Source organism: Bos javanicus, chromosome 5 (assembly GCF_032452875.1).
Source record: "Bos javanicus breed banteng chromosome 5, ARS-OSU_banteng_1.0, whole genome shotgun sequence".
Lineage (NCBI taxonomy): Eukaryota > Metazoa > Chordata > Mammalia > Artiodactyla > Bovidae > Bos > Bos javanicus.
The window spans coordinates 114,400,024-114,423,940 of NC_083872.1; the positions used below are offsets into that span (position 1 = coordinate 114,400,024).

A 23,917-nucleotide genomic window follows, 5' to 3' on the forward strand; every position below is an offset into this window, starting at 1 on the left:
CTTACCAGGGAGGGGATGGGTACGCAGAGGGCAACCCCTCCCTGGCTCAGCTCACCCAGACGTGGGAGGTGTCATCCTCACCCCGAATCGGGCGACCCATGACCTCTCCTGACACCTGTTTGGAGTGAGGCTGGCAGAGCCTTGGACACAGGCTCCTACCGGAGCCCCTACCTCCACGCCAGGTTCTAACTGGGAGCGAGCGGGAGCGATCACCACCCGGTGAGGCGTCTGATGAACAACCTGGTGTGAGCACTCGACCTGAGGGGCACAGGAAGGCCCCTGGCCTGGGTTTCAGGGCCTCTGCCTTCATGTTTTAACTTCCAAAACCCACTGGGGGCGCCCCTGTGCTGGCTGACAGCACCCACGACCATCCCCTGCTGCCCTGTGGGAGTCAGGGTCTCCCATCACCCCCACCCCAGGATGCGGGGACAGGCAGGGGGATTCCATCCCCAAGACCCCAAGTTTAAGTGCTGGAGCCAGGATTCAGGGCTGGCTCAGGATTCAGGTTCCCAGGTGTCAGTCATGACAGAGACGGGCCTCAGCTCCACAATGGTCCCTCCCTGGTCTGCTCTGAAATGGAACCAGTGCTGGGACCGTAAAGGCTGAACGTTGAAAAATCCTGGTGCTGGAGAAGACTCCTGAGAGTCCTTTGGACTGCAAGATCAACCCAGTCAACCCTAAAGGAAATCAGTCATGAATATTCACTGCTAGGACTGACGTTGAAGCTGAAGCGCCAATACTTTGGCCACCTGATGCAAAGAGCCAACTCACTAGAAAAGGTTCTGATGCTGGGAAAGATTGAGGGCAGGAGAAGGGGACAGCAGAGGATGAGATGGTTAGATAGCATCAGTGACTCAATGGATGTGAATTTGAGCAAACTCTGGGAGATGATGAAGGACAGGGGAGCCTGGTGTGCTGGAGTCCATGTTGGACATGATCTAGCAATTGAACTCCTAGGAAATCAAGCTTTGGGTCAGGAACTGCTACAGCCTCAATATTTATATTTATCCAATTCATGTTGAAATCGTAATCCCCAGTGAGAGGTTGCTTGGTGGGGCCTTTGGGAGGTGACTAGCTCATGAGGGTGGGGCCCCCATGAATGGGATTAGAGCCCTTTTAAGAGACCCCAGAAACCTCCCTCATCCATCACATGAGGACACAGTGAGAAGACAGCTGACGGAGTCAGGAAGAGGGTCCCCTTGACCTTAGGCCACCCCAACCTGCAGAACCGAGAGATTTCAGTTGTTTAAAGCACCCAAACCCAAACAGACTAGACAGGGACGTGGAGACCTGAACACCACCTCGTTACTTCTGTTTTTCAAAGGACGTTTGTGCGTACTCAACCGCGTCTGACTCTGTGACCCCATGGACTGTAGCCCGGCAGGGCTCTCTGTCCATGGGATCTCCCAGGCAACAAGAGTGGAGCGGGTTGCCACTTCCTCCTCCAGGGGATCTTCCCGACCCACGGATCGAACCTGTGTCTCCCACGCCTCCTGCACTGGCAGGCCACTCCTCCCCACTGTGCCACCGGGAAGCCCCTTCTCAAAGCCCTCCTCCTGGTACTCTGGTTTTCTTCGACACCCAGCGGGAAACAACTGACAGACCAGGCAGGCCTGTGGCTCCAGGGCCCCGAGGAGAAAAGGGAGGCGGAGGCACAGATGGCGGGCTTTACTGCAAATCAAGAGCAGACAGGACACGGCAGCTCTCTGTGGGGAAGACCAGAGACGAGGCATCCTGCCCTCCAACCTCTGCTCGGCTGGAGGGAGGGGTGCTTCCCCGGGACACAGGCTGAACTTGCGGGTAACAGACAGGATGGACAGACACGCCCCGGCAGACACAGGTGGGCGGCACAATCAAGTCCAGTTCTGCTACAAGGATCACTCTTGGCTTCAGAGTGAAACAAGCACCACCCCCCTCAACACACACGCACACGCGCGCCCGAGTGAAAGCTCTGCAGGCAGCTCCCCTACAGAAGTCGGACCCACCGTCCGGTGAGCTGGGCCTGGGTACACAGTGGCTATACAAACTATGCTGCAAATGGACTCAAAATTCCAGAAACATAATGAAGAACAAGAATTCTGCGTTTTCTTTCCATAAATGAAAAAGTAACAAAAATCCCACTTTTTGACTCACTGGTGGAAGGCAGCCTCTGACCGAAACACCAAGTTCTCCCTGGAATTGTCTTTCTCAGCCATCCACCGCCTGGTATCTGCTGTCCGCCTGTCCCCGAGCCCCCTCACCAGAGTGTCCCAGCCAACCTCAGATGAGAGGAGGACCCCTGTGGGGCCCAGTGGGCTGGGAGGATCTGGCACCACACTGCGGCCTGTCCATGGGCCCGGATGGAATGGCAACAGCAGCCGAGGGCAGTGGGCTCCCGCCCTGGAGCCTCAAGGGAGGTTTTGCTGGTGAAGGTTCGACTCTGGGGGCGAGAAGTTTGGCTCTGAGAAGCCAGCTCCCTGGGGTGATCTGGGGACGACTGTCCCAGGGTCTGGGGTGGAGCGTGGTAACAGCCAGTCTCCTGTTAGCATCTGGGTTCCCACGAGTGTTCCTGGGGAACCTCCTTCCTGAGGACACCTTGTCGTGCTCCCTGGAACCCCTTTCACAAACACCTCTGGAAGCACAGCACCCCAGGGACCAAGCTCTCTCGGATAAAGCCCTTGGCTGAGCTGATACTGACCACTGCACAGACGCTGGAAAGGGGCATGTGGGCTGGGGCCTGACCGAGCGGAGGGGGGCCCCCGAGCCCCAGGGTGGGAGGCTGGGACGATGGCTCGCGGGGGGTGTGGGGGGACACTTTGCAGAAGCAGCTCCGAGAACTGAGGCTGGAATCTGCCCACAAGCACTCGCAGGAGGGCCAGCGGTGCCTAGAGGAGGCGGGTGACGGGGCAGCCGTCGGGCTCGTCCAGGAACAAGGTGCTGAAGACGTCGTTGAAGAAGCTCGGGTGGTACCTGCAGGCCCGCTCACAGTCCGGGTTGAAGTTCACCTCCAGGATCTGCGGCTGCATCACCCGCTCCCCTGATGGCACAGGAGCACGGGCTGTCTTACTCCGAGGAGCGGGGGCCTGGGACGGGGGTGCTGGGGGCCGCGAGGCTTCTCCGGGGGGCCTGGCCTGAAGCCTGCTCTGGCAGGGAGAAGACCGGGGCTGCCTCCAACCCCGGGAGTGCCACGAGCCACCACACCCCGCTCAGATGCCTAGTTCAGTGGGACCCTGGGCCCCTCTCCTCGCATGCAGGGCGCCTTTCCTCTCGAGCCCTCTCCTGACACCACGGCCACCCGCTTCCCTTTCCTCCTTGTGCTCCACCCTGCAGGCTGCGGACCCTCAGGGTGGGCCTCCTCTGATCCAGGTCTCTGGGCTAATCAGAGAAAAGGGGCACAGGATAGCGTGGACCAGGCCGAGGCAACAGCACCCTCTCTCTGTCCCTGGGGGGCTGGCGTGGCGGCTGGAGGATCAGCTCTGGGTAAATGGGGGTGGGGTTGGGGAGCCCCCTCACCATCGGGACGACTGTCCCACTTCAACATGAGGTCAACCGCGTACACGGCCCGGGATGAGGGGTAGTCGCAGAGGCCCAGCGGGGGCGGCCTGGCACACGCCACCTGGAACAGCTCCGTGAAGGCCTGGAAGATTTCAGCCTGGGGGCCGGGGGAGGGGAAGACAGGGTCAGGGGGCCTGCAGGCTGACGCTGGGACCAGCCCCTCAGAGCAGCCCTTCCTGAGCCCTGGTCTCCAAGCGGCCACGTCACCTCCTCCGACGTCCTTCACGACGCGGCTGCAGCCACCTCTGCCTGACTCTTGCTGCCCTCTCACCTGGTACCCACTCCCTGCAGACCTGTGTACCCCCACCTCAGAGCTGTCATGGCAGGATGGGGGGACCAGCCTGTATCCCCCCAAGTGTGCGATTCCTGGGATGCACAGAGCCCGTGTCTGTTCCAAGGGTGGTCCTGAAGACGCTGCCTGGCTCCTCCCCTCCCCAAGGAGCCCTCGTGACACCCCACTAGGGCCAGAGGGGAGGACGGGGGTCTCGCCCGTACACTCCCCCTCTGGTGGAGGAGCAGGACCACCAAGAGGAGGCGAAGGCCCCCCACGTGCCCGACGTGGCCCACGAGGCAAGCCCTGGCCCCTCGAGCTTGGCCAGCACTCACCTGGACGCTCTTCCAGGGGAATTCTGGGTACTGCTTCTCAAACTCTGGGATGAACTCGTTGTAGTGTATCTACGACAGACACAGGGCCCGTCACACTCCGCCCGGGGTCTCCTCTGGGCAGGGACGAGAGAGGCCTGGCCTGCTCTGCCTTCACACAGAGCTGACACTCGCTGGGGCCCCGGAAGGCGCCCACAGCCTCTCCAGCTCCACCCCTGCCGGCACAATCGGGGGCAGGAGACGGGGTCTGAGCTCTGGACACGTTTACTTCCCAAGGTCTCAGTGTTCCCATCTATAAAATGGGACAGTGCTCCTCGCCCTGCTTTGCAGGTGGCTGTGAGGTTCCAGTGAGGCAGTGAATGCCCAAAGGGCCGGCCAACGGGTCACCATATCCCTCTCAGAATGGTCACTGGAAGCAGAACTCGGACCTGACCCTGCAGGGCCCATGTCTGAGCTCAGCAATGGCTCAGAATACCTGCAGAGACAGCAAGGGCTTCTCAGGCCAAGACTGCACCCAGCACACACCTGAGCACGCTGGTCGTCAGCTCAGGTTCCTCCCACAGAGGACCAAGACAGGCTCCCTAAGGAAGCCCAGCATCCACACCCTGCTGGACATGCATCCCCCATGCGGGGCATCAGAGGAGATGTGACCCTCAGGATGACGCCTGCTCCACAGAGGGAAGGCGCTCAGGCCTCAGAAATGACCTGAGTTATATCCCAGAGCTCCAGGTCCTAGGGACCAGCTGCCAACACAGCACTGGACAAGAGGAGGGACATGCAGCAGCAGCCCTGCTGGGTGCGCACGTGGCCTGGCCCCTCTGACAGCGCAGGGCCCCCCAGAGGATATCACACACACAGAACAGCGAGTGTTGAGCACAGCTCAGGGCTTCCCTGGTGGCTCAGAATGTAAAGAATCTGCCTGTGATACAGGAGACCTGGGTTTGATCCCTGGATCGTGGCAACCCACTCCAGTATTCTCGCCTCAAGAATTCCATGGAGAGACTGGCGGGGGCGGGAGGGGGAGTGTGTCACAAAGCATGGGACACAATGAAGTGACTCATACACATACACAGAGTTCAGTTTACTAACACATCACCGTGTGCCTGGGAAGTAATAGCCCCATGCTCAGGAGCAGCTGCTTTCTGGAAGTGGGGGCCACAGGGCCACGGCAGGGCGGTATGGGGCAGGGCAGTACGGGGCAGGGCGGAGAGCGGCTGTGCCCTACCTCCTGTCTGCCCTGAACAGTCAGGACCAACACACCTCCGGGCTCTCTTCCTCCACCGGGAGCTGGGCCCTCCTCTGCCCAGTGCAGCCTCCCTCACTGACCCCAGGTGCTCTGCAGGCCAGCTGGGGGTTGATGCCCTCATCTCAAAGAAGCTTTGCCCCCATGTCCTGTTGCTCGAGGCACCCAGGCAGCCCGGGGAAGACAGAGGGTCCAGGCGGGGTCATAGGCCAGCAGCAGCCACCCACCCTGGGGGCCGTGCAACACGAACCAGGGAACTTATCTCGACCTGAGCTGAGCGTTGTGTGCCCCTCCGAGCGCTGGGGGCAGTGGTGGGAGGAGCCGCAGGTCCCAGAGGGCAGCTCCCCGGACCAGTACACAGCCGGCCCGGAAGACACGCTGACAGGCGTGGGGTCCCGTCTGCATCAGCCTCCACAGGGACCCGGCTCCCCAGGCCCCGCCAGGGCTCACCTGCTTCAGCACCACTTCTGGGTCATAGTTCATGACAGTGAAATGCTTCTCGTAGTCGTCCAGGTCGTTGAGGGCAAAGGGCCTGCAGGACAAGCAGACGGACACTCAAGTTGGTCCTGAGCGCGGCCGGTCCCAGCGGGGTAGGCAGGCAGGCACTCAGAGCCCCCTAGCCAAGGATCTGTTCTGCCCCTGGTAAGAGCGGGCGGGGTGGTCCCACGGCCCCTGTGGGCTCACCACTAGACCCCTGCAAGTCCCTCAACATCGACAGGGTGTGCAGGGGTGGGGGCCTGTCACACGAGGGGGGTTGACTTGGGGAGGGTTACTGCCGGTTACCAGAAACGGGCTCAGTGGGGTACCTGCTGGAGAAGGAGCCCCGGTCCGGGCGTTCTCATCCAGAGTAAAAGAGGCACCCCCCCAATCCCCAGTCCAGCTCCCCCCAATCCCCGGCCCAGCCACCCACCTGCCACCCAGCCTTCATTACCGGTTGGAGAACCGCAGCCAGAACACGTCGTAGACGAACAACCTCAGGGGCTTAACCGACCGCAGCAGCAGGATGTAGCGGATGTCGAACTTGACCCTCCCCACGTCTTCCCGGAGGAACAAGACGGGACTTTCGATGTACTTGGACACAACCTGAGGACGGAAGCAGGCTCGCGGGTGCTCCTCTCGCCGCGGCCAGGATGGAGCGGCCCAGCCTCCGGGCTGCAGCTTGCGCCCAGGGACACCCGAGTGCGGTCACGCCTGCAGAAGCGGACTCGCTCTCGAGCCTACCTCCCCACAACCCCGGGCTCAAGGGCCCCCGACTTGGTATCTGCCCCCCGCACTCTGCGTCTCCCTGTCTTTTCACACCTGTGTCTAAACTGCAACAAGCTCTTTCTCTTCATTATTAGTTGAGAGAAAAAATACCATGGATTTTTAGGCTTTGAAAACTGGAAACAAATTCTCAGCCGAAGTCCACCGGCTCCCCATCCCAGGGCTGGCAACCTCCCTAGCGGTCATCTGGTGACTTGTCTCTCTCAGGCCTCTGTCTGTCCAGGAGCAGAACCTGTGTCCTTCACCTCCCCCACTGCTGGCCCCCCGTCACTACAGCACTCCAGGGCCCTGAGGGGCTCCCTGAGGGGCTCCCTGGCCCAGCCACCTCCCTCCAGTGGGTGGTCCCTGGGGGGGCCCCCTCCCTGATGGCAAGGGCAGCGAGCAGCGACTCCTCCCAGCTGAGCAATGACGCTGCCACCAGGACCCGCCCTTGAGAGCAGGCCTCCCCCCAACCTCCCAGCGCCCCAAGGCCCCACCTTGGGGGAGCTCTCGCGGTGCCGGACAATGCTGTGCAGGTTCTTGGTGATGTGGGTGTCCAGGCTGCGGGCCAGGTTCCAGGGCTTGCAGATCCAGTGGTTGTCCTCGCCCCTGGGAGCAGAGGAGTTGGCTAGGCTGTGTGTCCCCAGGACTGCGGCTACAGAGGGGGCCGAGGGAGGGGTCCCAGAGGAGACCTCAGAGGCTGGGCTTCGGGAGCCAGCAGTTGGCTGAGGCCAAGGGAGCTGCCCTCTAGGTGGAAGGGCCGTTGAGCCCCGTAACGGGCACGTGGCAGGCACTCGGCCATGGGGCGGGCCAGGCGGAGGGGGACAGGGGTGGTCAGAGAGGGGGCCACAGGAGCCTGCCGGGCGTTGGTGGTGGGGGCGGGTCTCAGCTAGCGGGGCGCGCGGGGGAGCTCACCGCCTCTCCCGCTGCTGGAAGTAGCTGATGAACTGGGGCAGCTCCGTGCGCAGGTTGAAGGTGCGGGGCAGCCAGGCCGGGCCCTCGGGGCCGCCTGCCCGGCGCGCGACGGAGGCCAGGCAGTCCTTCACCGTCAGCAGGCTCTCGCAGGGGAACTGGTTCAGCAGCACGTTGGGCCTCTCCTGGCTCAGCCTCCTGCGGGGCCCAGGCAGGCGCCACGGGTCAGGAGGCGGCGGCTTCCAGGGCGGGCAGGCCGGGCCCTGGGCTGGGAGGTGGCTCACCTGTAGTCCTTGAAGTGCGAGAAGTTGTAGAGGACATCGGCTTCCGCCTCGCTCTGGGTGAAGGTGAAGCGCGGGTGGGTGAGGTGGCTGAGCACCTGCTGGATGTCCGTGTAGACCCTGCGGGGGAGGGGCTGCAGTCACACTGCACACCCGCCCAGTGGTGGGGCCCTCAGACCCTGGCAACCCCGCATCCCCCACTTGTGAGACGGGACCCCAGGGCCCGCCGCCTCGTGCTCATCCTGAGCATGAAACAGGACAACCCCAGTGTTTCCCTGACCCGGGCTTGTTCCTCCCACATGCAAACAGGGTGGGCAGACACACTTAGAGGGCTGCCCTCAGAGAAGCGAGCCGGCGCCCCTGGGCCTCATTCCACGCTGGCACCAGCCCTGGCCCTGGGCAGGGGAGAGGATGCGGAGGCCTGGGTGCGTGTCTGCCAGGGGCGGTAGATGTGGTCACACTGTGAAAGCGACGGGGCTGCGAGTGAAGGCGGGAGGGAGACAGGACCCCACCTGGACAGTGATCCAGGCGCGGGGGGAGAGGCACAGCCAGCACGAGGCATCTAGCTCATGGCCAGTCATGGCTGGGGATGAGGCTGTGGGGCCTCGGTGCAGCCTCCGACCAGAGGAAGCGGAGGGGTGTTGGGCGGTGGCCTCGGGGAAGGGGAGGACAGCCAGATGGGAGGAAACCCCCAGGGCCTGGGGGGAAGGGACAGAGTGAGGAGGTTTGGGCAGCCAGACGGAGGGGACCCCCTGGAGACGGAGGCCAAGCTGCCCCAAGGTGGCTCTGTTATCTGTGGGGGCATCCCCCTGCACCTCCACTTCCTCGCCTGTAAAATGGACCGTCTGCTTTCACCCTGGGCTCGCAGGCCTACCTGGCCTGACAGAAGCTGCCAGTCCACAGCTGCAGACAGCTGGGAGTGACCCCTCCTGGCCGTCTGGGTGCCCAGCATGGGCTGGCTCCCGGCTCACCCTCCCTTCTCGGGCATCCCTCTGTGACCCTGAGACCCTAGCCCTGGAGGTCCTGTCAGTGCTGTGCTGCCCGGAGGCGGCAGCCTGCATGGGGGATGTCCCAGGAGTCTGGGGAGTGCGTGAGGAAAGGCAGCGAGGAGAAGTCTCGTCATAGTCCGGGGGTGCGGGCGGGCTACGCACTTGAAGACGTGGTCGCAGGAGTACCCTGCAGGGCTGATGGCCAGGGGCAGCTTCTCCTTGTTCTCCTCCAGTATGGCCTAGAAAGGAAACACTGGAGGTAGAAAGAGAGCTTCAAGAAAGGGAGCAAGTGAGCACAGGCCTCCTCCCCCCGCACACCAGACTTCTGTGACCCTGGGGGGCACACCTGGGCTCAGGTAGAGCCCTTCTCGGTGCTGGGGTGCCTGGAGCCCTCTGATCACTCCTGCCCCAGAATTCTGGGGCTCGAGGTCCCTCAGGTCCTGAACAGCCTGTTTGGTGTCAAAAGAACAGTGTAGACACTGCTCTCAACCTTCTCGTCGCTTCTAAACGCCTCTTCCAAGTCACAGGCTGCCCAGAAGGTGCTGGGCCTGTCCCGGGAAGGGGCTGCTCTGAGGGTTAAGCGGCATGGTGGTTTAAAACCTGTTCACATACTTTCTGACATTCCTTTCAAAAGGCAGAGTTAATAACGCATCTCCCCTTGAGCGCCGGCTGGGATGAATGATGTGTTTATAACCCACGGGAAGAAGCGGAGTCTGCAAACTCGTGAAAGGACCTGTGGCCTCCTCCCATCTCCCCTCCGGTCACTTCCTCCCAGAGTCTCAGCCTCCATGTCCCAAGGACACTCAAGAGGCCCCACAGCCACAGCCAGCGCCGCCTTCCCAGGCCTGAGTGTGCCCCGTGGGGGCTGGTCCTCAGCCCGACCAAGCCTCAGATGACAGCCTGACTGTGCTCACGAGCAAGCCAGGGCCAGAAACGCCCAGCTAAGCTGCCCCCCACCTCCTTTCCACAGAAGGCAAGGCAAAGCAAACGTCTGCGGCTCTGAGCAGCTGTGTTTCGGAACAAACTGTTATCTGGCACTAGCTGACTAATACAGGCAACCCCAGGGCCCAGAGCACAGGCCTGACCCAAATGGGTCAAAAATCGCCAGGATGTTTAAGAAAACCGGTGTCTGAACTCTGCTCCTCTTCTTGGGCCAGTGGGGGGCATTCCCCCTAAACCCCCCCAAATTACTGATTTCAATTCACGTTCCTTCAACCACCTCAAGACCAGGAAGTCTTTGTCTCTAAGCCACTCGTCAACCACGCCTCTGCGTTCACGCACTCATTCAAGTGTTTAATAAGCACCTACTAAGTGCAGGCACTCTACGAGGCTCTGAAATACACCTCTGAATTAAGAAGGGTGATCACTGGGTTTCTAACAGGGCTCCATCACCACTGGCTTAAATTCACAGGGAAAAGTGCCAAGCGGCCCAGCGCGCCGGCCCAGGCCTCCCGGTCAGAGAGGCACGGGGCAGCTAACACCAGGCACGCTGCCCGCTCGTCAGCGTGGGACTGGCTCGTTTCCTCCTCTCACCATCCTCGGTGAGCGTCTGAAGGACTGGTGCGGGGCAGAGAAACGTCAGCATGCTGCGAAAAGGCTAGAGCCTCGGCCCACAAGTCACCAGGCCCCTCCAGGTGTGGACTCCAGCTCTTCCGCCAGCCGTGTGGCCTTTGACAAGTTACTTGATTTCTCTGTGCATCAGTTTCCTCACCCCCCGTTACATAATGATACAACAGGACTGGAGGTCGTACTGTGAGGGCTACAGCTGAGCACGCCCGTAAGTGCTAAGCAGAGGCTCGTGCATCCCTCGGTTTCTCACTGGGACGAGCGGATGAGAAGCAGTGGCTGGAGATGAGAGGCGGGGAGGAGGAGTAGGGGCTGGGGTGTTAATTCCTGCTCAGCTCTGCCTGGTTCTGCTCCCACTGGCTCCGCTTGCTGCCCTGCCCCCGGCTGTACCAACCCTGGCTCCCTAGGCTGGCCTGCCCCATGGGCCGGGCCCTGCACGAATTGCCCACCAGCCTGGCCCTGTGAGTGGGTCCCAGACAACGGACTGTCATCTGCAGCTACAATGCTCGTGATGACCACCTGTGGGCCTACTGTGCACCATGAAAACATACCGTGCCATGTGTAAACAGTGTCCTCACAGCCCTGGTGAGGGAGGTGTCAAGAGACAAGGGAATGGTCCCGAGCCGGGATTCATAGCCCAGCTGCACAGCCCCCACCCCAGACCCCATAATGAGGAGCAGCAGTATTGCATGCCCCCCGCCGTCCACCAGCTCCACCCCCACCTCCAGAAGGACAGTTCCCAGCATCGCGACCCTGGGCTGTGGGCTGAGCTGATGCCAAGCGGTGCGGCCACACGCAGCTCATGTTCACTTGCCGAGCTCTGAGCCCCTTGTCTCGCAGACACCCCCAGACTCCTCTCTACCTCCCACGGCAGCCAGCTGCAGCTTGGCCATATTTGGTGACCTGGCGGAGGAGGTTCCAGAAGCCACCGGGCAAACAGGCCCAGGGGGTCAGGGCCAAGGTCCCACCTGGTAGTGCTCGGCGGGCGGCTCGGGCGTGGATGAACTGAGGTCCAGCAGGTCGGTGGGGGCCCAGGGCAGCAGCATGCACCTCCGGATCAGCGGGTCGGCCTCTCCGTAGGCGAAGTCCCGGGTCACCTCCTCTGCACCAGAACACGTGGGCTGTCAGCGGGGCGGCAGGAGAGTGGCCGGCCCTTCCTTGGGGGGTGGCGGGGCCCCACTTACCGCCCGTGTCCAGGTCCCGCAGGGGCCACAGCAGCGTGTAGGCCACCTGCTGGGGCATGTAGAAGAAGGGGGCGGTGGCAAAGCTGGGCACGTCCGCGTGCTGGATGCGTGACCCGAACTCGTCCATGATGTACCACACGGGCACCTTCTCCTCAGCCGTCTGCGGGCGGAGCACACACCACCCTCACCTACAGGTCCTCCGGTCCCCGCACCTTTCCCGGCGTTCACGACCTGAACACCGGCCGCCAGCCTGTCTACACTCGACTCTCAGGGCCTGGGACACCCACCAGGCACACCTCCAGTCCCCTGAACACAAGGCTGCCGGGCCAGGGGACTGCTGTGTGATCACGGGTTGGGTAAAGCTATGTGTAAAGCAGGCACTTAGCCTAGCAGCCACATGGGGGTGCTTGGTTTTGTGTGCGCCCCAGGGGGAGGATGCAGAGTTCAGGGAAGGCTTCCTGGAGGAGGTGACAGCTGCGATCACGAGAAACAACTTTTGTCTTTTCCCAGGCTGGAAGTAGTAGGGGGCTGGTGCGTGAAGGTGGGTCTGGGGGTGTGCTGGGAGTGATGTAAGCCTCAGAGCATGCTGAAGGGACTGGACTCTACTCCTGAAGGCAGGAAGAAATCACTAAGGGTATTTAAGAGTGTGCTGGAACCAGCAGGCACTGGGAAAGAGACAGCCAGGTCACTGGGCTCACGTCTAGGGGTCTGGGACAAGGCTGTGTCCAAGTCCACGTGGATACCTGGGTCTCCGGCACTGGCTGGCCCAGAGCAAAGAGTAACAGGCCCATGATGAAGTCGCAGGGAACCAGGGCAGCTTCCACTGGCCACGAGAAGGGGGTCTGCTCGCTTGCGGGGTCAGGGGACCATCTCCTGCCAGCCCCGACAGCATGAGGTCGCGCAGGCCCATCTGCCTCCCCTGGGGCCCGGCTGCCCGCTCACCCCGTGGGCCAGCTGGTAGGTCTGGTTGAACTTCCACATTTCCTCTAGCACCAGGTCCACGGCCTCGGCGCTGGGCAGCTCGCCGTGGAACTCGACGCCCATCAGGTTGGCCATGCGGTGCAGGAGCCCCGGCACCTGCTGCAGCTGCTGGCGGGCGTGTGTCACGCGGCACGTCCAGGCGTGGTCGATGAGGAAGATGCTGCGGGCACAGGCCACGGGGGAGTGGGTGAAGCTACCACACGGCAAGGCAAGAAGGGGTCTGGGCGAGGGCCAGCGGAGGGGCAGCCCCTCGAGGAGGAGGCCGGAGCTGTGGCCTGGACCCGGCACTGGGCCTGGGTGGGGGTCTGGCTCCCCCACTGTTTCAATCTGGGAAACTCCCACCCCTTTCAGTTTCTCAAACAGGGCAACACATCCCTACCCACCCCGTCATGGGGCTGCTGTGAGGATCAAATGAGACAAACAGCCGGCCGCCTCCATTGGGTCCTCGTGCGTTGAGGGATTGACTATTACAGTGATCACGGTGAACGTGAAGTGTCCTTGGCTGGATTCTGAGCTGCTAGAAAGTGGGCCCATGCCCCCCACCTTGCTACCTGCAGGCCAATGCGCAAAGAAGCCCCACTCAGAGTTCACTCGCTTGTGCTCACCCGGGACCTCTGGGCATTGCTCAGGAGGTGCCAAGGCCTTGTGCAGGAGAGGCTTCAAGTCCTCATGTGTCCAGATAGGAAGCCCACCCTGTCGAGTCTCCTGGGCCGGCTGCGTGGCTCCCACACCACCTCGTTGGAGGGCGAGGAGTTCCCCTGTAGGCCCGAGGCCCTGCCTGCCCCCAGCCCACCAGTCAGGCTGCCCGATACCACCCCAGCCTAGCTGGACGTGGACTCCCCAATGCACAGGGTTCTGCCTGCTGGGGAAGCAGCTCTGGTCTCCCCACCCCACTAAAGCAAAAGGAACAGCGAACACTCCAGTCCTGCAGGCGGGGGCCAGCTCGCTGCGCTCACACTTTCTGTTAGCACAACCTCAAACAAACGAACACTTACTTCTGCCCTTGTGCACGGAGCCAGGAGCACCTGGGGGTGACCCAGGCAGACACACACAGGGGCTGCCAGGCACGGGGGGTGCGGGAGCGGACGGAGGCTGGGCCTGACCACTGGGGGAGACTCACAAAGGTCCGAGGGCAGACAGGGCCCGGAGCCATGCTCCCAACCTCGACACCATGCCCATCCGTCTTCAGACCTGCCTGCTAGTGTGAGTGGAGGGGGCAGGGAGGCAGGGAGCCCCTTGAGGAGGCCGCTGGGCCTGAGTCCCACGGCCGGCACAGGTGGGAACGGAGTGGGCACAGGCACAGGTCTGCTGTACTGAACTTAATGAGTTTCTGAGTCAGAGAACATGTGGGTGGTGGTGCCTGGCTGCTCTAATTACGCGTGTGGCCCCTCCCACCCTACCAGGGGCCGGTGAAGGAGCTGGGAAAGCAGGAAGAGCTACGGACACAGACGCCCAGGCGCCCGCAGGGGCTGGCGAGTTCCTCCCCCACCACCCTGCCCGGGGTTTCAACAAAGTTACGCCTGTCCTGGCTGAGGACAGTCCCTCTGGCCCCTGGAAGGCAGGAATCCTGGGCTCCAGTCCTAGTCCTGGCCTTTCTACCCTGGGGCCCCGTGCAAGGCCCAGGCTCACCTCTGCCCCCTCAACCCCGAGTCCCGACTCGAGGAATCAACCAGGCCACACTGCTCACATTCACTGATGTGAAGTTCAGGGCTCCTACACAGAGACCAGATTCAGCAGGACCAGTGGGGAGGCCCGGGGGCTGGGTCCCTGGAAAAGCCCAGGCTCACGAGTTAAGACGGCCCTGGGATGACACCCACACCTGTGACCAGCTGTGCGATCCTGGGTGAGCCCATTCCCACGGGGTCCTCACTAGCAAGATGGGACCTCGCCACATGTGGTCAGTGGGACCGCTGGGACAGGTTAAGAGGCACCTGGGGGGAGGCCGCTCTGCAGACGGTACGAAACACAGCGAACACAGGAACATCATCGGTGTCAGGGCCGATTGGGCCCTGAAGTCCAGCTGGAAACACAGCAGCCGCCATGCACCTCGTCTCAGGCTGGCTTAAGTGGCCAGTGGCCTGGCCTGGAGGAGCAAGAGCGCCCGCAGGAACTGCTTCTCCCAGGGGCGACGGCCGGGGTGACATCCTTCAAGAGGGAGCCGTGTTGCGGATGAAGAGGGTCCCGCCCTTGGCTCCTTACCTGTTGGGGTCGGCCGCCTGGAGCCCATTCTCATTGGTCACGATGACCTTGTAGCAGAGCTCGCTGCCGGGGTTGGGCTTCTTGCGCGTTTCCTGGGCCGCCTCATCCTCACTCTCCTCCTCTTCGGCTTCCTCCACCTGCATGATCCCGAACATCTCCCCAGCATCGAAAACCTGGGGGCCAGAGGCAGGGGGGCATTGGCAGGACACCCCGTTCCTGCCCCGTTCCTTCCACCACACCCTGGCCTCTGGGATGAACTGAGCCCCGAGGAGGACAGGGCCTCTTTACTGTCCAGCTGCCCATCTTACACCCAGGAGACAGGTTCCCAATCAGTGGGAACAAGGTCCTCACCTCCCCCGCCAACACGGGCACCGTTATCAGGGTGCCCCAGCCTGTGGGACCCGCGCCTGGGGGAGGGACCGCCCGCGTACACCTCTCAGTGGCAGCCAGTCTGGGCTCCTGCTTCACAGGGAAAATGCGGCCCAGAAGGTGGAGGGGGCGGCTCTGCTCACAATGCCTGGAAGAGGCAGGATCGTGGCGGGCCAGGGACTTCAGCTCAGCTTTGTTCTCACCAGAACTACCAACCCAACGCCAGGGCAGCGGAGGAGATTCGGAAGGAAACAGGGGCGAGGGGGTGGGGGGTGCTCAAGAGCGCCCTACAGCCACAGCCACCCAGGTCTGCACCAAGCAGGGCCTGGTGCTGGTCTCCTGGGGCCCTGGGCCAGAATGGGACAAAAGGAAAGGGTCTGGGTTTCCTTGTTTCCCTGGCAACCGCAAGCCACTTGCAGCTGGTGAAGGGGACAAGCCAGTTGGTCTCCACATGGCCACACTCAAGACCCTGTGTCTGCCACAAGTCGGCAGGTCACTGAGCCATTCCATGCCTCAGTTTCCCCATCCATACAATGGGAATATTAGGATCTACCTGTGACTTGTTGGGAGGGTTAGATGATTCACACACACAGAGAGCATAAAAGCTATTCTGTAAGCACTTGCCACCATGACACTTCTGAGCCTAGTCTCTCAGCAGCGAAGGGACACCAGCCACCTTCCGGGGGAGCTGAGAGCAACACATCAAATCCAACGGCGCACAGAGGGACTCAACAAAGACCAGATGCCCCTAAAATGTACTTCCCACGACTCCACTAAAAAGAGGAGACACACTCATCTCGGCAGCTGGCAATCAGCCATCCATTCAGGCACGAGCAGCGCTGACGTGCTGGGCAGGACAGGCACTTGGGGGCGTGAGGATGAGTGACGTATGACCTTGCCCTGGGAGCTGATGACAGAGAGCCAGGAGGGGCCATCTGAGAGGCCGAGATAACCCCTGCAGGGGCGCCGTCCTCTGAAGTGAGAGGTGAAGGAAGCAGAAGATTAACTGATTTGGCTGCTCCAGGTCTCTGATGTGGAATCTTATAGTTGCAGACTCTGGGCTCTAGTTCTCTGACCAGGGATCAAACCTGGGCCCCCTGCATTGGGAGCGCGAAGTCTTAAGACACGGGGCCACCAGGAAAGTCCCAGGAAGGTCGTCAGGTGGTGGTGTGAGGACTCCAGGCAGAATAGCTGGGGCAGGAAGGGTTGTGGAGCTGGTCAGGTGCATCCCAGGGGAGCTAGGGCACTTTCTGGGATGGAGTCTTGAACCCCCAGCCCCCCAGAAAGTCTGGAGGCGGGGGAAGCCACAACCCTTTCTCTGGTTTGAAGTTTAGAAGAGAACAGCTCAGAGGCTGGAGTCCAACCCAGAACCCCAAATCTCCATCCCTCCACGCCCAAACCTGACAAGGGGGAGGGGGCAGTGTAGGGCCTGCCCTCTCCCAGCTGTGATACCATCCCTGTGACCACCGTCCCTTCACAGAGGGTCTGGAGGAGTCCCTACTGAGGTAGGGGAGGGGAGTGGTTTTTGCAGCAGGGAAGTTCCCGGCCAGAAAGAGCTGAAATTGATTTCAAAACACTCCCCCTGGTTTCCAAGCCAGGGGGGGCAGGAGGGGCCCCCCTTCCTCGGTCATCAGGTGCCTGTTCTGCCAGCAAACATCCTCCCCCACACCTGGGCCCCCAGCAGCACGTCTGTCAGAACGAGGGCTGCAGGTCTGGGTCTGGCAAAGTGGTGACTCACAGGTCTGCCCGTCACCCCAGCAAGGGAGGGCCATGGAAAAGTACTGGGTGCCCCTGAGCAGAGCAACGGTGGCCAGGATGGAGGGGACATTACACTCCAGTGACTACATGCCGGGCACACCTCTGCACCCAGACTCCACCAAGACCGTGGGAGCTCGGGCCATGTCTCCTGGACTTGGACTCAAGACGGGCAAGTGACTTGCACGAGCGACTTCACTGCCCACGGAGGCTGGCAGGGCCAGGGCTGGGGTGTTTCCACCTCGTGATCCATTCACCCAGCACCAGAAGACCATTTTATCCTTACAAGCTGCTGCGGTCCCCTCCTGCACAGCAGAGGCTGGGACTAGGGCAAGTGCGTGGGAAATGCTGGCAAATGGAGGGCGGGCTTGAGGGGGAAAGAAATTCACTGTTACAAAAGGCAGGTGCCAATAACACTGTATCTTTTTTATAGCACCTACCCTTGTTTTGAACAGGAAGGTACTTGGTCCAACCCCCCTTCCCCATGTCAGAAGTCCAGAGTCTGGCTGAGAGGGTGGGGTTCACCCAGCTGCCTCTGGGGTCCCAATTCACCACTTGCACGGCTCAGTCTGTCTTGACCCAGGAAGCAGCCCAGAAAGGGCCTGGCTCCAGCTCAGAAGGTCCCAACAGGGGCCCGTGAATGTGCTCTGGCTTCAGCATCTGGGCAAACCACCAAAACCCAGGGCTGACCCCTCAGCTAGGACCCTGGAGAGACCCTTCGGAGGTAGAAGCTAGAGCACAGGCCAGCAGAAAGGAGCTGTCCCTACAACGGAGACCCTCGAAGCATCCGGGCTCTTAAAAAATAATTTTTTTTTTTAAACTTTTCGGTCGTGCCATGGCGCATGTGGGATTGAACCCCTGCCCCCTGCACTGGAAGCGTGGAGTCCGGACTGCCAGGATAGTCTCCGAGCTCTTTTCATTTTTGTTTAGATGCCGTCTCTGCCTCCCACAGCCTCAGTTTTCCTTAATCAGCAAGATGACGGTGACCTGGGGCTCAAATCAAATGAAGGAACACGAAAGAATTCTATGAAGAAAGCTTCTAGTTCTGAGGTCGGACAGACCTTAGGAGGGTCACTTCCTCTCTCCGAGCCTCAGTCTTCTCAACTGCAGGAAAGGGGTGATGGATCCTAATCCTCACAGGGCTGCTTTGGGCTCGGATTGTGGAGGACGCAGCCCAGGGCCTGGCACGCACAACGGAAGCCAAAGTTCATTTTAGTTCCAGTTCTCGCCGCAGCCCTGGCCCAGCCCCAAGTGTTGGCAAGACTGGGGCCACAGGTAGAGGGTCCGGCCGCCGCTCTTAGGCCCCAAACCGCCACGGAAGTGAAAGTTTAAGGCGTTTGGGCATCAAGCCATGCTCAAATCTCCGGATCCGTGCATCTCCTGCGTCGTCCATCCACGCCGGCCCCCGACTCTCCCCGTGCGCGTCTCACCCAAGCCCGCCCGGGAACGCGCCTTCCCTCCCATCTCCACGCCGCCAACTTCCCCCGGCGCGCTCCCCCAACCTCTCGCGTCCTCCGCGGGGGGGGACCCTGGCCGCCCCACCCGAGCAGTTCTCGGCCCGGAGCCGGCCCGCTGACCACACCCTCCCAGGTAGAAAAGTCCAGAGCCACCCACCCCGGCGGCGCGCTCGGGACGCTGCGTGCGCGCCGCGAGGGCCCGCACCCAGACTTTCCCGGGGGCGCCCCGGGCCCGCTCTGCACCCCGGGCCTCCCCGCGCGGCGCCCCAACCCGCACCTCGTGCTCCAGCTTGTGCAGGAGGCGGCCCCAGTACCGCTCTGGGACTCCCGACGCACGCAGCGCCGGGCCGTGCAGCGCCGCGAACTCGGCCAGAGCCGCCCGCGCATCCTGCTCAGGGTCGAGGACCGACTCTGAGCCCGGCTCCGGCTCCGGCTCTGGCGTCAGGACCCGGCTGCTGCGCTCCGGCGTCGGGTCGGCCTGCATGGCGCCACCGCCAGCGCCAGAAGCCCAGCTCGGCCGCGGAGCCCGCGGGCCCGGCCCTCCGAACTCAGCCCGCAAGCCCCGCCCGCCGAGGCCCACAAGCCCCGCCCTCCTCCGGGTTACCCCGCCGCCCCCGCCCGTCTCGGCCCGCAAGCTCCGCCCACAAGCCCTGGCGCCGGGCTGGCGGAAGGGCCGCCGGGGCAGCCGGGGGGCGGGGCCTCCCGAGAAGTGCGCGTGCGTGAGCGCGCGGGGGCGGAGCCTTTGTGGCTCTGGGGAGGGGGGGGGTGCTGCCGGCGTGTGCGCACGCGCGGATGGTGTCGGGGCGGTGTCTTCTCGTTCAGCCCGAGGCTGTCTGGGTGGATTCCGGAAGTGAGGCTGTGGTCGAAACTGAATGGGTCTCTAGACTGCACCGAAAGGCGAAACGGAGGCTCAGAGATACTCGCGGGGCAGAGCAGCTTCCCCGAACGGCACCGATCCAGCCTTGATGACTCGCAGACCCACGGAGGCGGGGGGCAAGGAATCTCTCGTTCTTTTGAATGCGTCACCAGATTTTAGGTGCAGCAAAGCAGTGACCTGTCTCAGTTTCCTTACATTTGATTTAAGAATATGAATTTATTCAGACAAAACTGGGAGTTTTTTTTTTAATCCTTCTCAGAAATGCGTTGTATTGTTTCCCCCTTTTCAACTTTTTAGTAATTGTAATTTGCTGGAAAGTGCTGTTGCTGCTGCTAAGTCGCTTTAGTCGTGTCCGACTCTCTGCGACCGAGTAGACGGCAACCCACCAGGCTCCTCTGTCCGTGGGATGCTCCAGGCAAGAATATTGGAGTGGGTTGCCATTTCCTTCTCCAGGAAAGTGCAAAGGCAAAGATTTTGTGTGTGGGTGCTTCAGTGGGTGAATATCTTGATTAAAATTATAAGCTCATTTTTAACAAAATGCACCAGTTTAGAGGACTTGTTCAATGGGACTAGAACACTTAAGTTGTGCAAAAGCTCAAACTTCCAAATTCCAGTTGGTGATGATGAAATAAAATTCACATTTTATGGCAAGACAGAAACTTAAACATAAAATGCCTCCCTTTTAGTGTAAATTGTACCTCTGCACTAACCAAACCTCCTTGGAAGATAACCTTCCTAATCTTATCAAGGATCTCTACTCCTTAGGAGATAAGCTTCCTTCTTAACCTTACAAGAGGCCACAGGGACCCACGACCCACTACTTGTTTTGTACACGTGGATCTGGATTGTGTAGACTGTTGATAATATATCATTTAATGTATAGCACTTTTGGAGAAGGAAATGGAGACCCACTCCAGTTTTCTTGCCTGGAAAATCCCATGGACAGAGGAGCCTGGCAATCTACAGTCCATGGGGTTTTAAGAGTCAGACACAATCTAGTGACTAAACCATAGCACTTTGTCTCAAAAACTTAAAACACAGCTGTAGGTCAGTCAGTAAAGAATCCACTGTAATGCAGGAGACCGAGGCTTGATACCTGGTTTGGGAAGATCCCTGGAGAAGGAAATGGCTAACCACTACAGTATTCTTGCCTGCGGAATCCCACGGACAGAGGAGCCTGGCGGGCTACAGTCCGCGGAGTCACAAAGAGTCCAATACAACTTAACGACTGCACTACCACCACCTCCCCGGCCAATGTATAGCACTCTGTCTCAGAAAGTTACCATACTGACCTTTTGAACTCTAACAGGCAAGACAGTCCTCACAGCTCTCTGAAAGACTGCTTCCCAGATTATAATATTTGGCTAGAATAAACATTTCCATTTCTTTAATTTTTTTCATTGACATAGTCAAGAAACATGTTATAGGGAAAAAAATGTTACTGCCATACTGGAGGGCTTCCCTGGTGGCTCGGATGGTAAAAAAATCCGCCTGCAATGCGGGAGACCTGAGTTCCATCCCTAGGTTGGGAAGATCCCCTGGAGAAGGGCCTGGCCACCCACTCCAGCATTCTTGCCTGGAGAACCCCTGCAGACAGAGGAGCCTGGCGAGCTACAGTCCGTGGAGTCGCAGAGTTGGACATTACCAATCGACTAAGCGCAACATAGCCATACTGGAATACTTTTTTCTGTCTCACATCCGCTGTGTCTCAAAAATTTTGCAGTTCAAGCACTGTGTGAAGAAGTATTTGTAAATTTTGGCAACTATGATATCTAATTCGACTGATACAATTTTACAGTTTGTTTGGATGTAATAATTACATCCAATTCCAGGTGTGTTTCTGCTTCATGGGTTTTTTGGTTTCTTTTTCAGGTTTTATTTTTGGCCATGGTGGGGGATTTGGGATTGTAGTTCTCCTGCCAGGGATTGAACCCATGCCCCCTGCAGGGGAAGCATGGATTCTTAACCACTGGACCACCAGCAAAGTCCCATGGTGTTCTTAATTTAGTAAGAATGTTAGTTCATCTATGCAGTACCTATTGAACTTTATACGAATATTACCATTTCAGGGGAAACAGTGGAAACAGTGTCAGGCTTTATTTTTGGGGGCTCCAAAATCACTGCAGATGGTGATTGCAGCCATGAAATTAAAAGATGCTTACTCCTTGGAAGGAAAGTTATGACCAACCTAGATAGCATATTCAAAAGCAGAGACATTACTTTGCCAACAAAGGTCCGTCTAGTCAAGACTATGATTTTTCCAGTAGTCATGTATGGATGTGAGAGTTGGACTGTGAAGAAAGCTGAGCACCGAAGAATTGATGCATTTGAACTGTGGTGTTGGAGAAGACTCTTGAGAGTCCCTTGGACTGTAAGGAGATCCAACCAGTCCATTCTAAAGGAGATCAGCCCTGGGTGTTCTTTGGAAGGAATGATGCTAAAGCTGAAACTCCAGTACTTTGGACACCTCATGTGAAGAGTTGACTCATTGGAAAAGACTCTGATGCTAGGAGGGATTGGGGGCAGGAGAAGAAGGGGACAACAGAGGATGAGATGGCTGGATGGCATCACCGACTCAATGGACATGAGTTTGATTGAACTCCGGGAGTTGGTGATGGACAGGGAGGCCTGGCGTGCTGCGATTCATGGGGTCACGAAGAGTCGGACACGAGTGAGCGACTGAACTGACTGACTGACCATTGCGAAAAAAAAAAAAACGCCTTCAGTGTTCAACTGTTAAACTAAATTTAGCTGAGTAGCATTCACAATAATGTTAGTTTGGAACCTTGGAGAGACTGAACTTTCCAAAACCTTAATTTTGATTGCATGAATTGGAAGCCAAAAATGGAAGCAATTAATGACTTTGGTACAAGATGGCATCCACAATGAAATAATTTCTCAGCCAGGAGAGCCAGCACTTTAACAGTGAAAGGAGCACAAGAAAACTTGGAATTAGAAAAATGAGTGAAACAAATGTAAGAAAAAATCATTTGATCTAAATGAAGAGTCATGATTTATAGATTGTTACGTCAGTTCATTTCTGCAACCTCACATATTCATTCATTCTGAGGCAGTCTTAAAATAATTGCTGACTTTTAAAGTTCATGTGATGCTTCTGAATGATTGATTTGTGGTGAAGATGCCTCTTTGGCCCCCATGGTGAAAGGCACACATCGACAAACATTTTGTAGAAGTTTCAGTTGCATAATCCTGAGAAATGAGAATATGGAACTTTTATTATCATTTTTAAATATTGAGTTAATTTAGTTATATTTAGTATAAATATAAATATAGTAATAATATAAATATTGAGTTAATTAATTTGGCCGTGCCTGGTGTTGGTTGCAGCAGGTGGAATCTTGTTTTGTTGTTGTTTTGGTTTAGTTGTGGCATGTGGAATCTATTTAATAGTTCCCCGATCAGGGATTGAACCCTAGCCCCCTGTACTAGGAGTTCAGAGTCTTAGCCACTGGACCACCAGGGAAGTCCCTAGAAATTAATTTTAAGTTAAATGTGGACTTAAAAAAGGCTTTATTGCGACTTCGCTGGTGGTCCAGTGGTTAAGAATCCGCCTTGGATTCTTGGAGTCCGCAGAGGACTCAGGTTTGATCCCTGGCTGGGGAACTTAGATCCCATGTGCTTCAACTCAGCCTGAGTGCCATAACTAGAGAGGCCTTGCTGCAAAAGAAGCCACAACTAAGGCATGACACCGACGAATCAATAAAAATAAAGATCAAAAAGCTCATTGCTCCTGAAAGGTTTATTGCACATTAAAGAAAAAAATACCAGGAAACAAAATAGAAATTAAAAACTGTGAGTTTATACCATACTTCTTCTGTCGCTCAGTCCTGTCTGACACTTTGCGACCCCGTGGACTGAAGCATGCCAGGCCATCCTGTCCCTCACCATCTCCCAGAGTTTGCCTGGGTTATTCCATGCAAGAAGGGACAAAACCCTCTGAACAATGAAAGTGTTCGACCTCTATACAGTCTGCAGCGGGAACACTCAGCCTCAATCTGCCACACATGACTCACCCATACCAATCATTTCCTGGAGTCTTCATGCACAGAAGACTATGCTTCAAAGTAAATGAACATGGAAGTTGCATCTGGTAGGCCACAAAACAGGCACACTCGGGTGGTTGGTAGGCAGGGGCAGCAGGGCCTCACTGTGAATATTTAGTACTGGTGTTGGATAAGACTTTTGAGAGTCCCTTGGACTGCAAGGAGATCCAACCAGTTTATCCTAAAGGAAATCAGTCCTGAGTGTTCATTGGAAGGACTGTTGTTGAAGCTGAAACTCCAATACTTTGGCCACCTGATGCGAAGAACTGACTCATTTGAAAAGACCCTGATGCTGGGAAAGACTGAAGGCAGGAGGAGAAGGGGACGACAGAGGATGAGATGGTTGGATGGCATCACCGACTTGATGGACATGAGTTTGCGTAAACTCCAGGAGTTGGTGAATGACAGGGCGGCCTGGCGTGCTGCAGTCCATGGGGTTGCAAAGAGTCGGACACGACTGAGTGACTGAACTGAACCAAATATTATAATTAAGAATGTCTACCTCACAGAGCTGATCACTGTTAGAAGCTCTGTTATATTGCTTATCATACCTTACAGTCTATGCCTACATAGATATATATCACGTGTGTGCTGACGCTTCAGGCGGGTCTGATCTATGATCCTATAGGCTATAGCCTGCCAAGGTCCTCTTGGCCATGGG

At 58.5% G+C, this 23,917-nt stretch overlaps 1 protein-coding gene across 1 annotated transcript; it reads right to left on the bottom strand.

Annotated features, from left to right (window-relative positions):
* Window positions 1-1,653: 1,653 nt before the first annotated feature.
* On the bottom strand, window positions 1,654-18,868 carry TTLL12 (tubulin tyrosine ligase like 12). Its single transcript, XM_061418782.1, has 14 exons — window positions 18,593-18,868; window positions 14,735-14,907; window positions 12,497-12,695; window positions 11,555-11,714; window positions 11,339-11,472; window positions 8,967-9,043; window positions 7,819-7,935; window positions 7,538-7,732; window positions 7,120-7,231; window positions 6,312-6,463; window positions 5,831-5,912; window positions 4,141-4,209; window positions 3,493-3,631; window positions 1,654-3,016 (listed from the first exon to the last, which is right to left on the bottom strand). Exons 1-14 carry the CDS (start codon window positions 18,797-18,799, stop codon window positions 2,865-2,867), a joined length of 1,968 nt encoding a protein of 655 aa, XP_061274766.1. The 5' UTR covers window positions 18,800-18,868; the 3' UTR covers window positions 1,654-2,864.
* Window positions 18,869-23,917: the final 5,049 nt, after the last annotated feature.